A 16,095-nucleotide genomic window follows, 5' to 3' on the forward strand; every position below is an offset into this window, starting at 1 on the left:
CAGCCATCCCAAAGGCACCCCAGGGCTCTTCCGGACAGTCTACCGGATGCCAGCTCTGCGCGGCTCTCAGTACCTGGGCCATGTCCAGGGCACCCATGACCGCCGCAAAGCTGAACATGTTGCCCATAGTCCCCCGCAGCTCGGCCGCCAGCTGAATGGTCTTGTGCAGCAGCGCTGCCCGTTCCTCCGCAGAGCCGGTGCAGCCCAGGATGTCCACGGCCAGCATGATGGACATGGTGTGGAACCTGTCAGAGCGGCGGGGTCAGAGGCGGCGGGCTCGGGGACAGGGGTGAGGGGTGCGGGCCTGGGGCGCTGCCTGTGGTTGGGCCGGGAGAGGGGGAGGGCGGAGCCAACGTGAGAGGTTGTAAGGGTCAGTGGGATAAGCGAGCGCGGCCAGAGCGTGGAAAGCAAGGCCTCGGGCTTCTGATTGGTCAGCATAAGTCAGGGGCGGGGCCAGAGCTGTGGGTGAGCAGGGAAATGCACCACGCAGAGGAGTTTTTTTGTTTTGTTTTTGTTTGTTTGTTTGTTTGTTTGTTTTCTGAGACGGAGTCTCGCTCTTGTCGCCCAGTCTGGAGTGCAATGGCGCGATCCCGGCTCACTGCAACCTCCGCCTCCTGGGTTTAAGCGATTCTTCTGCCTCGGCCTCCAGAGTAGCTGGGATTACAGATGCGCGCCATCACGCCCTGCTAATTTTTGTATTTTTAGTAGAGACGGGGTTTCGCCATTTTGGCCAGGCTGGTGTCGAACTCCTAACCTCAGGTGATTCGCCCGCCTCGGCCTCCCAAAATGCTGGGATTACAGGCTCGAGCCACCGCGCCCAGCCAGGCAGAGCAGTTTTAAGAATGAACAAGGAAGAGCCCGAGCTGATGGGCGAGGCCAGGCTGATGGTCAAGGGGATGATTGGTCAAAGGGATGCGAAAGGCGAATGCGGAGATACAGGGTTCAGTCTTTGGGAAATCAGCCTGTTTAGGTTATCAGGACTTGCGATTGGTCAATGGGATGGGAGGCGTGGCCAGAGCCCCTGGGAGCCGAGCTGAGGCTGTGATTGGCCAACCCGCCCCGTCCAGCGGGGAGTGCGGTAGCCGGGGGTTCCCCGCGAGTCCCCGGGTGCCGGCGCCGTCTCACCTTTCCAGCAGGTCTAGGCGTAGCTGCCGGCCATGGGGGAGGGTGAGCAGTTCCATGCCCCAGTGGACTCCCATTAGAGTCTGCATCTCCTTGGTAACGCCCAGTATCCTAGCAACCTGCAAAGACGCCCAGAGGGCTGATTAATATCCTGTCAGGGCTGGCCCCAGCCATCTGGGAGTCAGAGAGCTTTATCTAAGGGGGTAGCCTGGTTGGGAGGCGGGGTTTGAATTCCAGCTCCACCGCTAACCCTCTGATATGGAGCAAGTGACTCTGCCTTTCTCAGCGAGCCTCAGTTCCCCCATCTGTGAAGTAGGAATAGGAAAATGCCCAGAGGTGACTGGCATATTAAATATTCAGTTAAGTTCGGCCGGGCGGGGTGGCTCACGCCTGTAATGCCAGCACTTTGGGAGGCCGAGGTGGGCGGATCGCCTGAGGTCAGGAGTTCGAGACCAGCCTGGCAAACATGGCGAAACCCCATCTCTACCAAAAATTCAAAAATTAGCCGGGTATAGTGGCGCGTGCCTGTAGTCCCAGCTACTCGGGAGGCTGGGGCAGGAGAATCGCTTGAACCCAGGAGGCAGAGGTTGCAGTGAGCCGAGATCACGCCACTGCACTCCAGCCTCGGTGACAGAGTGAGACTCCATCTCAAAAAATAAAAATAAAATAAATAAATAAATATTCAGTTAAGGTTAAGAGCCAGATACTTGTTCATTGCAGAGGGAAACCCTGAAGCCCGAGCAGGGAATGGGCTTGCCCAAGGTCACACACTGGGCCTAGAACCTGGGTCCTCCCTGCCACCCTGGACTCTTCATGGAGTGACATCTCTGCCTTGTCTCTTTTCTTGCTTCCCGCGCTGAGACCAGTATAACCTAATAATCAGTTTCTCCCAAACTGTGAAAGGAGAAACTGAAGCACAGAGAGAACTGCGGTCTTTAGATGTTCAAAGATTCAGCAAAGCTAAGGCCCAGGCATTGACAATTTATGGGCTGAGGAGGTAATGATTTCTCTTATTTGTCCACTGCGGGGGTGGTGGGGGCGGAGAGTCGGGCCTTTTCTAGTCCCAGGACAAGCTGGCTAACCCTCAAGAGGCTCTATGGCACACTAGAGAAGTGTCCCCAACTGCCTCAGGGAGCCAGAGACCACTGGGTTTCAGGGCTGCCCAGTTTTAGTGCCAAACTGACATCTGGAGGAAGCAAGGATATCTTATGTGCTTTTTTTTTTTTTTTTTTTTAATAGTGTCATTCTGTTGCCTAGGCTGGAGTGCAGTGGTGTGACCTCAGCTCACTGCAACCTCCATCTCCCAGGTTCAAGTGATTCTCCTGCCTCAGCCTTCCAAGTAGCTGGGATTACAGGCGCCCACCACGACGCCTAGCTAATTTTTGTATTTTTAGTAGAGACGGGGTTTCGCCATGTTGGCCAGGCTGGTTTTGAACTCCTGACCTCAGGTGATCCGCCCGCCTCGGCCTCCCAAAGTGCTGGGATTCAGGCGTGAGCAACCACCCCCGGCCTTATGTGCTTTTTAAAAGGAGAAACTGGAGGCCCAGTGAGGCTAAATGACCAGCCCAGTGTCACAGAGCAGGCAAAAAATAGCCATGGAGCTAGAATCCAGGCCCACCTGCTGTACTTGGGGAATCTGGGAGCCAGCTTCTCACTGCCCTGCCCCACAGAACAGAGACGCTCCCTCCACCCCAGTGCACAGCCAGCACCTACCAGGCAGTCCACCTTGGTGACATGCCGGGCCAGCGTCCGGGCATCCACTTCTGCCAGCAGCTCCTTGACCTTGCGCAGAAGGCCCACCTCCAGCGGCCGGTTATCCCTGGGGATCAGTAGTGACTGGAAGGTGGCTGGGTTGAAGGAAGAAGTGACTTCTACGATGGGGACTGTGAAGGTCTTGCCCCAGTCCCCCTCAGGGGCCTCATTTTCTGACAGTTCCTTTAGCCTCTCCCCATAGCTTCTGGCCTGCCGGCTGGAGGCCTCAGCCGCTGCCCACTCTCGGCTGCCACGCACGGGAGGCTGCAGCTGGCAGTAGTGGCCAGAGTCCGGGTCACTGTAGCTGCTGAGTGATGGTGATGGGGAGGCCTTGCAGAGGGTGTGGGAGGGGCTGGTGTGGGGGCCCTTGTCTGGCTCCCCATGGGTCTTTGGGGCACTTCTGGGACACAGCTGGGGCTCACTGGAACGGCGGGCGACAGGGGAGGCAGGCAATGCTGTGGCAGAAGGGGCTGCAGGGGCGGCATGGACGCGGGTTACTGCAGAAAGGTAGAGAGAGAGGCCCCGTTATAGCAGCTCCCCACCAAAGTGAGATTCCCGCACCCCTTCCCAAAGAACAGGCTCTCACTCCTTGTAGGGAGTACAGAGGTGATGTCCCCACCTCCCTGCATCACCAGAGACCAGGGCCGGTTGACTCTGGCAAGCTGACCAGCCCAGGTGATGCTCTGAAATCACCAGGACCCAGGAGTTTGCATGGCCCCACCCTGAGGCTGCTGCAGCCTTGGGGACCCACTGCTTGGAGGAGCTTCAGTGATCCGGGGAAGCTGAGTACCTGCTGGAGTTTCTTGTGCCACATGCGATTGTTTCTCAATGAATTAGCAGTAATGATTTCCTTTTTTTTCTTTTTTTTTTGAGTCAGTGTCTCGCTCTGTCACCCAGGCTGGAGTGCAGTGGCGCCATCTAGGCTCACTGCAACCTCTACCTCCTGGGTTCAAGCAATTCTTCAATTCTTGAGCCTCAGCCTCCCGAGTAGATGTGATTATAGTCATGTGCCACAACACCTGGCTAATTTTTGTTTTTCTTTTGAGTCAGAGTCTTGCTCTGTTGCCTAGGCTGGAGTGCAATGGCACGATCTCAGCTCACTGCAACCCCCGCCTCCCAGGTTCAAGCAATTCTTGTGCCTCAGCCTCCCGAGTAGCTGGGATTACAGATGTGCGCCACCGCGCCCGGCCTGAATTAGCAATAATGATTTGTTGCTATACCTTGTGTGCCAGGAGCCGGCGACATGCTGGAGACATAACGACAGTAAAACCATCATCAAACCTCAAAGGCGATATTTACTAAGCTCTTAGTGCCTGTAAGACCCTTCTTTGTACCTCAGTCTATTTAATCCTTTCAATGTCCTATGAAGTAAGTACTTTTATAATCCTCATGCTACAGATGAGAACAGTGAAGCTCAGAGAGGTGCACTGACCTGCGCAAGGTCACCCAGCCAGCAAGTGGCACAGCTGAGATTTAAGTCTTGACATCTGGGCTGCTTTACTATACCAGATTGCTTAGAAATTGTCCAATAAGTCATTCTGGCAAGGAATTTTAGGTTTTATACTCAGGGGTATTGCTTGGAAATCAAGTTTGTAGTTATGACAAAGTTGGTGGCTCTGTTTAGGGAAGGATTTGTGACAACCGATACAGACAGCAACACTTCAATGGAAGGCCACCCTAGGCAAAACTTCCTCCTGAGACAGCCCCCTCTCGTGACACTTGGCCTGCCACGTGGACAATACAGCCTGTTGATAACACTCTTTTTATTTTTTTCTAGAAATGATCTATTGGAATGTTTCTAACATAGAACATTTCTTCGTATTTATAAGAAAGCACAATGTTCTGTACTTTCCACTCAATTTGGCTGCGAACCTAAAACTGCTCTAAAAAATAAAGTCTATTAAGAAAAATAGAGGCCAGGCGCAGTGGCTCATGCCTGTAATCCCAGCACGTTGGGAGGCCGAGGTGGGCAGATCACCTGAGGTCAGGAGTTCGAGACCAGCCTGGCCAACATGGTGAAATCCTGCCTCTACTAAAAATACAAAAATTAGCTGGGCATGGTGGCACACGCCTGTAATCCCAGCACTGCGGGAGGCCAAGGCAGGTGGATCACCTGAGGTGAGGAGTTCAAGACCACTCTGGCCAACATGACGAAACACTGTCTCTACTAAAAATACAAAAATTAGCCAGGCATAGTGGCAGGGGTCTGTAATCCCAGCTACTTGGGAGGCTGAGGCAAAAGAATTGCTTGAACCCAGGAGGCGGAGGTTGCAGTGAGCCAAGATCCCACCACTGCACTCCAGCCCAGGAGAGCAAAACTGTCTCAAAAATAAATAAATAAATAAATAGTTGCTAAATAAACAAACCATGGATACATCTTATATGTTGATATCAACAGTTCTGCTAGCAGGTTCCCAGTGTCAGTTCTTGCTCTCAGTAAAGGTCGCGCCTCAGAAAAGAGGCAGAAACACACATAACCACACATAGGTGACAGAAGTCTTCAATGACAGATTCCCTCCACCTGCTCCACCCCCTCTGCTGGCCATACCAGTGCTGTAGGCAGGAGAGCTAGGGCTCTCGGAGATGGGCGACATGGGCGAGTGCAGGTCTGGGATCTGGTCCATGCTGAGGGCACAGCTGCGGATGGAGTCCCGAGGGCGGGGCAGCGATGTACTGTGGAGCAGACACCATCATGGGCAGGGAGCCCCGGAGGTCAGGGGCCTCAGCCTGCCTCTGGGACCCCCCACCTCTGCACCTTGAACTTCAGAGGCAGAGAAGGCTTGGAGATTATCAAATCCAACCTCTCGACTGACAGGTACAAAAAAAACTGAAGCCTAGAGGAGGGAGGGGGCACAGCGAGTCAGGAGCAGAGCTAGGAACCCTGGTGGCTAAAACGCCTCGTTTCTTTTTTTTTCTTTTCTTTTTTTTTTTTTTGAGATGGAGTCTCACTCTGTCGCCCAGGCTGGAGTGCAGTGGCGTGATTTCAGCTCACTGCAACTGCTGAACCTGCCTCCCGAGTTCAAGACATTCTCCTGCTTCAGCCTCTGAGTACCTGGGATTACAGGTGCCTGCCACCAAGCCTGGCTAATTTTTTGTATTTTTAGTAGAGATGGTGTTTCACCATGTTGGCCAGGCTTGTCTCAAACTTCTTACCTCAGATGACCCGCCCACCTCATCCTCCCAAAGTGCTGGGATTACAGGCATGAGCCACCGCGCTTGGCCATTAGCCCCGTTCCTAGTCGGTATCCTCCACATGACCCTGCTCTCCCCCTTTTCTACCCAGCTTCCCCTCCCAAAAAGCTTAGAGCAGCCTGAGGATGAGGCTTGGGGGCACCCAGCTGAGCCAACACTTCTCACGCTCCCCTGTCCCTCTCCTTTCCCCAGGAGGAGAGGATGGGAAAGGGGTATAGGCCAGAATTCAACTACCCCATGAGATGCCTTTGTGCAAATTAGTCAACTACAGCCATTCTCTGGGCAGACACAGCCCCTCACTAGTGCCCTCAGCTTGATAAGCAGAATCTTTCCTCCAACCTGGAGAATGGTCTGGGGAAAGGGGCTATTGGGAAGAGTAAGGAGCCTTAGGGAGTGGGCCCACCATCCCGACCTCTCCTCACTGCTCCCAACTATGCTCAGGATGCCTCAGGCACACATGGTCCGTGGATCCTGGCACCATTATGTTTACTGGTTCCAAACCACAGGCCAAGCGGCTGCTGCCCACAGGGTATCCATTCATCAATTCCTTGACTGGGAGCACCCAACCCAGCCCCAGGGAGATGGAGCCTCAAGATCCTATCCAAGTGCAGGTGGCACAGGACAGCAGATCTCTTTGCAAACAGCCAAGAAAACCACAGAAACTTGGGGCACAGACTTCAGAGTCCACAGACCTGGGTTCGAATCTTGATCCTACCACTCTCTAGCAAGCAGCTTCCCCACTCTAAGCCTATGTCCTCATCTACAAATTGGGTGTATGGGCAGGACCCACCTCCCAGGAGGAAGTGGGCGTTGATGAGATTGGGCACATACAGCACTTAACACTTAGGAGGATCTCAGGAACCGTCAGCTGCTGTGGCTTTTCCCGGCATCTGGGGCCTGGGTTTAGCCCCAGAGACAACCAGGTGTGATTAAAATTTGTTGAGAACATCCCATTCCCTGTGCACTGATTTGCATGCTGTAAAGCCCTCTGCTCGGATGCCCACCTTGGTCTAGCAGGGTAGGATGAGGAGGGGTGGCATCAGGTGGTGGGGACAAGGCCCCCCTCCAGTTCAGGACTCAGGGCTCCCCTGGGGTAGGGAGGGCTGCTTCAATGAAAGCCTTTATAGGTAGGAACATGGGGATAATAGAGGTGACAGGGTCAAGGGCACATGGCCAGCGAGTGGCAGAGCTGGGACTGCAACTTGGGTCTGACTCCCTGCAAGCCCTGTGTTCCGTACATCCACAGAGTATGGCCCAAACTTCCTCCCATTCCTCTCTGCACACAGAGGCTCCAGGAGAGTAAGTTCATCCCATTTCAGTGTGCCTGGGCCTTCTCATTCTCACTAGCCCTCTCATTACCCACACCCCCATTTGACAAATGGGGCCCTGGCTGACCTGGTGGGGCAGCCATCGCTGCGGGTGACCTTGTCGGCAGTGAGCCCGTCGGTCATGGTGACGCTGCGCCGCTTCATGTGGCTGCCCTTGGGGCCTGAGGGGCTGACGGGGCTGGCGGGCTTGCTACTCCCCTGTCCCAGGCCATAGCTGGCCTCGAGGTAGCGCAGTGGGAAGGTGCGGTTCACCGGGCAGTAGATGATGGCACCACTCTGCTCTGACACAGCCTTGCGGCTGCCCACATGATAGCGCACGAGGGCGGGCACGTGGTCGAAGCTCTCCTGCTCAAACAGGTACTGGATGTGTGTGTAGCTCTCGCCTGCCTTCACCACCACCTTGTTGATCTTGAAGTGCAAGGCCTGGTTGCGCCAGCGGCACGTGAGCACATAGTCGCCCAGGCTGGTGAGTGAGTCCCGGATGAGGAAGTCACCATTGCGTTGTACCAAGGTCTCCGAGACCTGCAGAAGGCATGGTTAGGCTGGAGTAGGGTGGGGCCAGGAGAGGGTCAGACCCAGGATCTAGGGGACAGAGCAACCCAGGATTAGGGGGCGCAGCAAGACCAGAACCAGGGTATAGAGGACCCAGTGAACAGAGACATCTGACATCTGAGAGTGGGGATGCAATGACCCAGGTTCACAGGGGGCACCTCAGCCAGAGGCCCTGAGTCTGCAGCACAGAGGCTCAGGAATGGGAGGATCTAACACCTTGGAATGAAAGGCACAGAGGCCCAGGGTCTGGAGGAGCGAGAATGGCTGTGATCTGAGACCCAAGTCTCAGACCCATCCCTTCTCAGGGTTCCGGTTGGGCAGAGTGAATTTCTAATCCTCATTCTTCCAACCACCCAGTGCTCTGGCATGCCTCTGGCCCTTGCACCCTCAAGCTGCTTTTTTGTCCTGGAACACCCTTCCTGCCTTGTCCATCTGATGAATTTATTTATTTATTATTATTATTGTTGTTATTATTATCATTATTAAGATGGAGTCTCACTCTGTCACCCAGGCTGGAGTGAGGTGGCACACTCACTGCAACCCCCGCCTCCTGGGTTCAAGTGATTCTCCTGCCTCAGCCTCCTGAGTAGCTGGCATTACAGGTGCATGCCACCATGCCTGGCTAATTTTCATGTTTTTAGTAGAGATGAGGTTTCATCATGTGGGCCAGGCTGGTCTGAAACTCCTGACCTCAGGTGATCTGCCCGCCTCAGCCTCCCAAAGTGGTGAGACTACAGGCGTGAGCCATCGCACCTGGCCCCACCTGGTGAACTCCTATCCATCTCACAAAGGCCTCCATCCTCAGTGTCCCCTCCTCGGGACTCGCCCGTACATATTCTTAGCAGGCACTCTATTCTTGTACTTCTTCCACTAGGCTCTGACTGTCATCCTGCCTGTCAGCCCCCCACCCTGGGCCATTAGCCATCAAGAGAAGCCACCACCTCTTCTACCTCTGCACCCTTGGTGCTTAGCACAGGTCCTGGCAGAGTTAGTGTTTGGCAAAGATCATAGCATGAATGAAAGAAGGAACAAGTGATCTATCAACTTAAATCTGTGGCTTATAAAGTCACCTCAGCCAAGAAACTCAACTTTGCCAAAACTAAGTAGCCCAAAGATTGGTACTCACTAAGCAAACATACAAAAGGCAGATATGTAGACCAGTAACAATAACAGTAATAATAAGAAGAACAAAGGCCAACATTCATGGTGTCAAGCATCATGTTAAACATTTTACCTGCATTATTTCGTTTAATTTTCACAACAACCCTTTGCAGTAGATACTGAGGCTCAGAGAGGTGAAGCAACTTGTTCAAGGTCACACAGTCCGTAAAGGGCAGAGCTAGACCCCATCCCAGTCCATTCTGATTGAACCCACCAAGCAATAGGTCAGAGCCTCCCAGGTGGCTGCAGCCAGGGCTGGGGCTGGCCAAGGCAGTGGGTGGGAGGGTCCAGGGTTGAAGTCCAGCTCGGGGCCTACTCACCTCTCGGGGGATGCGGCCGTGGTACCAGGCGTGGCTGCGGAGATCCGTGCTGCTGAGTTTGAGCTCCTCCTCCAATTCCTTGTGGAGTTTCTCTGGCGATGAGTCCAGGATGTACTTCTCCTTGGAGAACTGGGTAGAAAACAGCAAGAGTTGGCATCCAACTTAAAGCCTCCTTCTTCTTTCCCTCCCAACTTCATTCTATCATGGATGAACTCCTCCTATCCTGGGACTCTGGGAACACTAAGGCACAGGTGCCAGACCCTTTCCCATGGGTCCCAGAAAGAGTAAAGAAATCTCAATTCCTTCCACAAAACAATGCCAACTGCATTCCAGGCCCTGTGCTATATGCCAGGGGTGGATGCAGTGATACATAAACCAAGTCCGGCCCTCAAGGCAGTGCCTAGGCTGAGGAGAGGCAAAAGCAATGGGAGCTTCTGAGTAGAGTGCGGTCAGCACCACAGCGCTGGACAGCGGCAAAGAGCCGGGTGGCTTTTACAAGCGGGATTAAGCCTGAGCTAGACAGGGGGTCTGGGAAGCCTTCCTGGAGGAGATGGCAGTAAGAAAACACTCATTATGCACCAAGGGCACCAAACTGTTCTTGAAGTGTTGGAGGGGGATTTCTACAGGTGAATCTTGGAGGTGAGGCAGCAGGTAACTGCAGGAAAAGTTATGAACAAAACAACAGAGCTGGTTGGACAAGGATACATTCTGGGATGGTGCATTCTACAATGCAAGGGTGGGGAAGGGACTATAAACAGGGACACGGGGACCCCATACAGACATCTGCATTGCCCCTTACCATTTCCAAGACCATTTCTCCCTTGAAATCCTCAGCAATCCTCACCCAGATGGGGAGACCATGGCCCAGCAGGGAAGCCCAAGGCCACCGAGGGAGATAATGCCCAGTACTCCACCCTCCCACCTGGCCCAGAAACTCCTGGTTTCTTGATTACTGTGGCCTGAAGTTGGAGGCTGATGGATCCCAGGGGCCTTAAGGGAAGAGGAAGGAAAGCCCCCTAATGCCAGGTGTACACCCACCAGAGCCCAGCCCAATCCTTGCTGTGCCATGTGAGCTCTCTGGGCCTCAATTTCTTCCTCATTAAAATAGGTACCGTGACAGAACCTGCCTCAACTCACTTCAAAGATGAAAAGGGACAGCACTCCAGAGTACTACTAGCACATGGACATCCTCATCACTGCGAGGACATGGGATGGTTCTTCCTCTCCTTCACCCACCTCCGGGCCCCAAAGATGGCTACTCCAAGACAGACAGACCCCAGCGCTGGCCAGAAGGCAGGATAGATGACGGAAGGCTGTAAAGGGCCTTCATCCCAGGTGAGTCTCTCCCTGGGGCCCCTCGCTCCCGAGAGTCTGAGGGTCCTCCAGTCCACTCCCTGCCTCCTCAGACTATCCACAGATCTCGCCTCCTAATTCTGTGGCTACATCCCTCACCCCTCTGCTCCCACACTGCCTGGGTTTACCCTAGTCTGCATTGCTCCCAAGACACCATGATTCCCAGTGTCAGAGATATCTAGAATCTCTGACTCCATTCAACATTGACTAGGTCTCTATCCTGGTCCTGTGCCAGGGCTGAGGACCCAAGGTGGCCCTGGGGGAGGCCTTGCAGACACTGACAATCAATTCCAGGTTTCCTGAATGTCCCGAGATGCATAGACAGAGATGGTGAACCACCAAACTAGTCAGGGGGCAGAGTCAGGGATCACTTCCCTGAAAAGGTGACGTTTCTGCTGAGGTCTGAAGAAGGACTGGGTGAGCCAAGCAAAAGCACCAGGGTGGAGAGGGCTGATGGACAGGTGGACAGGGAAGAGCTTCTGGGGAGAGAGCAGCAAAGTCAGGGCCCTATGGCAGAGCCAAGGGGAGGGAGGGGAGATGAATGAGAACTTCCAAGGGGCTGTGGGGGCTGGGGCAGGTGTGGCAGGGCTGCCTCAGGGAGCTGGGGTTTATCCGGAGGCCACAGCAGAGCCACGGAGGGGTTTGGAAGTGTTGAGGCAGGTTTAGTCCACTTGTGGAGAGCAGCCTAGGGTTTTCCAGGCAGTGGCAGGGCAGATAAGGTGTGGGGAGAAGGAGTGGGGGAAGGGGAGTTTAGATGGCCATTGATTCATGTGGGGGAGCAGGGCGGAGGGGTCAGAGAGGACTCCCGGCCGAGATCCTAGAAGGATGATGGGACATGCTCTGAGTGGGCAAGGCTGGGGCAGGAGCAGCTTGGTGGTGGGCCCATGAAAATTTGGACCTTGAGGAGCCTGCAGGGCTCTGGGGACAGATGGTGGGAGTGGGCGGTTTGCACAGGTGTTCAGGAGAAAGGCAGGGTCTGGGGGTGGGGATTCTGCACATCCTCCGGCCGTGGAAGAAACCAACGCCCCCGAAGGGCAGAGAGGCCCAGGGCTGAGCTAGGATCTGGGCCTTCTCAGACACCTACACTTCTCCAAGGGGTCCCCTACTTCTGGGGGTCCCTGGTCTCTCTCCCTCTCACTCTGTGGTGCTCACACCAGCCTAGTCCTCTTTCCTCATATCACACCAAACCCTGGAAAGGGAAGAGTGGGCGTCACAGGGAAAAAGGGAACCAAGACCTCAGCCTTCTGGCGTCCTCCTTGACAAAGGGCATGCGATTGAGACCTTCCCCCAGTTCCACAGCTGGAGCTAGAGGGACGCGGGCAAAGGAGGGAGGAGGCTGGATGTTGAAGAACCGCCCCAAGGCTGCCACTGTGTGACCTTGAGCCAGTCACTTCCCCTCTCTTGGCCTAGGCAGCCTCATCCGTTAAAGGGGATGGGAGACTGGGCTCCCGTTTTCCAGCTTAATCACTGGTCACGGAGAGTTTGGGGGGACCAACTTGGTCCTCCCACACATCTGAGAGTGAGGAATCCTAGGGTCCCTGTGCCTTGATCTCACCTCGACCTGGGAGCCCCCAGTTCCCTAGAGTTGGGGGTGCTGGGGTGCGAATGCAGCATCCCTGCGCTCGGCGCCCTGCTATTGGCCAGAGATGATCTCACCGCCTCCCGGCCTGCGCGCGCTTGATTGGCCAGTGCGGGGATGCTGCGCTCCGCCGCCGGCGGGGCCGTCCTTCAGGCGGGCTCCGCGAGCGTGTGTGAGCCTGGGGAAGCGAAGAGCCGACGCGCCTGGCATCTCCCAGGGGGCTCAGGGGGCAGGAGCGCGGAGACCCCCGGACAGGGTCTTAACCCCTTCCCGCCAGCCCGAGGCCAGCATCCCCTCCAGCTCCTCTCGGCTTCCCAACCCCAAGCAAAGCCATCCCCAAAGGATGCTCCGCAGAGAGGCGGGGTCCGGGTCCGGGTCCTCCCCTCCACCCCCTTCCGTTTAACCCTCTCACCGCCGCGGCGCCGTCCTGCACTGCCCGGCCAGCTGGGCTGGGAGAAACCCGCGCCCCAGGCATGTCCAAGCCCACCTAGAGGGCGGGAGGGTGGCGGGCGCTCTGGCCCCAACCCTGGCACCCGAAGCATCCCCCGCGTTTCCTGCTCCTCACTCAGTCTTCAGATCCCAGCCTAGTGCCCCCGGTACAATGGGGAGCCAGTGTGCCCAGGTCAGCCGCAAGGGCCAGCGTGCCAGGCGGACGACCGGCAGGACACCGGAGACCCCATCTCCCGGTCCCCCCTGCCCCAGCTCTCTCGCTCCTGCGGAGGAGGCAGAAACGGACCGGCATCCACCGCAGCCCGGAGTCCCAGGAGTGGCCGCCGAACCCTCACCCCGCGGAGCGCCTGGGCGCCCAGAGGTGAGGCTGGGGCGACCCCGCCCCCTCTCCTGGCCGGCCCGGCCCAGCCGGACCCTGCCGGGCGCCGCGGAGCTGCAGCTCCCCGGCTGGCTCTAGGGCCCCGGGCTGAGCGGCCGGGGGTCCCAACCCGGCGCGCGTGGCGGGGGCCGAGCCGCCCCCTCACCTGCACCTGCACGAAGGAGCCGCGGTAGAAGCAGCAGGCGGCGGCCGACAGGGCGCTCCACAGGCTGCACCGCTCGGTCATGGTGGGGCCAGGCTGCCGGGGCCGGGACGGTGTGGGGGGGCGGTGGCCGGCGGGGCAGGGGCGCAGGGACCAACCGGCTGGGCACCGGCTGCGCGTGCCTCTCAGCGGCGCGATTACCTCATCGCCTTGTCGGGGGAGGAGCGGGGAGGCGGGGCGGGGAGACCCCACCCTCCAGCCGGCCAGGGGAGGGGAGGGGGCCATTGTTCCTCCCTCCGCCCGCCCCCCGCTCCCAGCCCCTCGCCCCCCGCCCTCCAGTTCCGCGCGCTCGGGCTGCCTGGAGCTGCGGGCGCGGAGCGGAGGACCTGCCAAGGAGGGTATTACCGGGTGCAGCGGGATCGGGTGGGGACCCATGGACCAGCGAGGGAGGTTCCTGCCTCCCCCACTCGCCGCACCTCTAACAGACCCGGAGCGGGCAGACTTTGAATTAAATCATACCTAAAACTGGAAAAATCCCTATATGTGCTCGACCAAATTCTTTGTGGCCTTAGGAAATCTCCCAGAGCCCAGGATTTCTCACCCCTGGTTTGGAATCAGACTCTGCTGGGAATCGCGGATGTTCACTGACAAGACTCTGGGGGTGCAGAGAGCCAATAAAGCCCAGTGGTTAGAGGGGCAGCCTGGGTTCAACTGTCCCCTAACTACTGGTGCGCCCACTCCCACCAGCCCTTTCCCTGGGATCTACGACTTACTTGTGGAAAATGCACCTGTCAAACGCAGCTAAAGCCTGTGCCGACCTCACAGAACCCTTGTGAGCTTTCGCTGAGCTGGTGCATGTAAGTTGCCAGGCATGAAGTAAGCGCTCAATAAGTGCACGCTATTATTTTCAAGCTTCCTGTCTTAGAAACTGGACTTTTTGGCCTGGCATGGTGGCTCACGCCTGCAATCCCACACCCTGGGAGGCCGGGGCAAGTGGATCACTTGAGGCCAGGAGTTCGAGACCAGTCTGGCCAACATGGTGAAACGCTGTCTCTACTAAAAACACAAAATTTAGCCGGGTGTGGTGGTGCATGCCTGTAATCCCAGCTACTCAGGAGGCTGAGGCATGAGAATCGCTTGAACCCAGGAGGAGGAGGTTGCAGTGAGCCAAGATTGTACCACTGCACTCCAGCCCGGGTGATGGAGCAAGACTCTGTCTCAAAAAGAAAAAGAAACTGGACTTTTTGTCCCAGAACCATAGGCTCTTCAATGCAAAGGGAGCCATTGCTGATTCCCCGTCAGTCAGGCCTCAGGTCCAAATCCTTCTGACAGGCTGTGTGACCGCAGGTGGGTAAGTCCACCTCTCTGGGCCTCAGTTGTTTGTTTGTTTTCTGTAAACACATCTGAAGCTCTGGGCATGCAGCCTGGAATTTTATGGTCTTGGAATTTAAGAATCCTTGCCTTAGAATCAAAGGATATACAAAATAGTTTGAGAACTCTGAAGTTCTGGAAGCTGACTCCTCAAAGATGAGTATCTCAAGGTAGGAAGGGGCTTATTTATTTATTTATTTATTTTTGAGATGGAGTCTCGCTCTGTCGCCCAGGCTGGAGTGCAGTGGCAATATCTCGGCTCACTGCAAGCTCCGCCTCCCGCGTTCACGCCATTCTCCTGCCTCAGCCTCTCCAAGTAGCTGGGACTACAGGCGCCTGCCACCATGCCCCCTAATTTTTTGTATTTTTAGTAGAGACAGGGTTTCACCATGGTCTCGATCTTCTGACCTCGTGATCCACCCGCCTCAGCCTCCCAAAGTGCTGGCATTACAAGCGTGAGCCACCACGCCTGGCCTGTTTTTGTTTTTTTGAGACAGAGTTTTGTTCTTGTTGCCCAGGCTGGAGTGGGCCACCCGGGCTCAAGCAATTCTCCTGCCTCAGCTTCCCGAGTAGCTGGAATTACAAGTGACAAGTGCATGCCAGCACGCTTGGCTAATTTTTTTTTTTTTTTTTTTTTTTTTCATAGAGATGGGGTTTCACCATGTTGGCCAGGCTGGTCTTGAACTCTTGACCTCAAGTGATCTGCCCACCTCGGCCTCCCAAAGTGCTGGTATTACACTCATGAGCCACCATGCCCAGCCTAGGAGGGGGCTTTTGGAACCCAACTATTGATTCCTTTTAACCCTCATTTGATTTTTTTTTTTTTTTTTAAAGAGGCAGGGTATCCCTCTGTCACCCAGGCTGGAGCGCAGTGGCATAATCACAGCTCACTGCAGCACTGACCTCCTGGGCTCAGGCAATTCTTTTGCCTCAGCCTCCCGAGTAGCTGGGATTACAGGTGTGCACCACCATGCTCAGCTTTTTTTTTTTTTTTTTTCAAGACAGTCTCACTCTGTCACCCAGGTTGGAGTGCAGTGGCTCAATATCGGCTCACTGCAGCTTCTGCCTCCTGGGTTCAAGTGATTCTCATGCCTCAGCCACCTGAGTAGCTCCGAGTAGCTGGGATTACAGGCGTGCACCACCATACCCCATTTATTATTATTATTATTATTATTATTTTGAGATGGAGTCTTGCTCCATCGCCCAGGCTGGAGTGCAGTGGCAAGATCTCAGCTCACTGCAGCCTCTAATTCCCAGATTCAAGCAATTCTCCTGCCTCATCCTCCTGAGTAGCTGGGATTACAGTAGTGTGCCACCAAGCCTGGATAACTTTTTTGTATCATTTTTTTAGTAGAGATGGGGTTTCTCCACGTTGGCCAGGCTGGTCTTGAACT

The 16,095-nt window shown here is 55.6% G+C and overlaps 1 protein-coding gene across 7 annotated transcripts in view; it reads right to left on the reverse strand.

Annotated features, from left to right (window-relative positions):
- Positions 1–16,095, reverse strand: part of SH2D3C (SH2 domain containing 3C) — a 40,813-nt gene that overhangs the window by 3,380 nt on the left and 21,338 nt on the right. For 4 of the 7 annotated variants that reach the window (XM_030817860.1, XM_003264173.2, XM_030817858.1 and 1 more), the window contains 6 exons: positions 9,428–9,556; positions 7,462–7,916; positions 5,423–5,547; positions 2,836–3,371; positions 1,126–1,241; positions 74–245 (listed from right to left, as the gene is read on the reverse strand). In XM_030817860.1, the coding sequence (XP_030673720.1) occupies positions 74–245; positions 1,126–1,241; positions 2,836–3,371; positions 5,423–5,547; positions 7,462–7,916; positions 9,428–9,556 (1,533 nt within the window). Of the gene's footprint in view, positions 1–73; positions 246–1,125; positions 1,242–2,835; positions 3,372–5,422; positions 5,548–7,461; positions 7,917–9,427; positions 9,557–12,335; positions 14,283–16,095 lie in introns of those variants that run through there. The other 3 variants (XM_012508877.2, XM_003264174.2, XM_030817859.1) reach the window with 3 other exon arrangements.

This window comes from Nomascus leucogenys, chromosome 8, assembly GCF_006542625.1.
Source record: "Nomascus leucogenys isolate Asia chromosome 8, Asia_NLE_v1, whole genome shotgun sequence".
Classification (NCBI taxonomy): Eukaryota; Metazoa; Chordata; class Mammalia; order Primates; family Hylobatidae; genus Nomascus; species Nomascus leucogenys.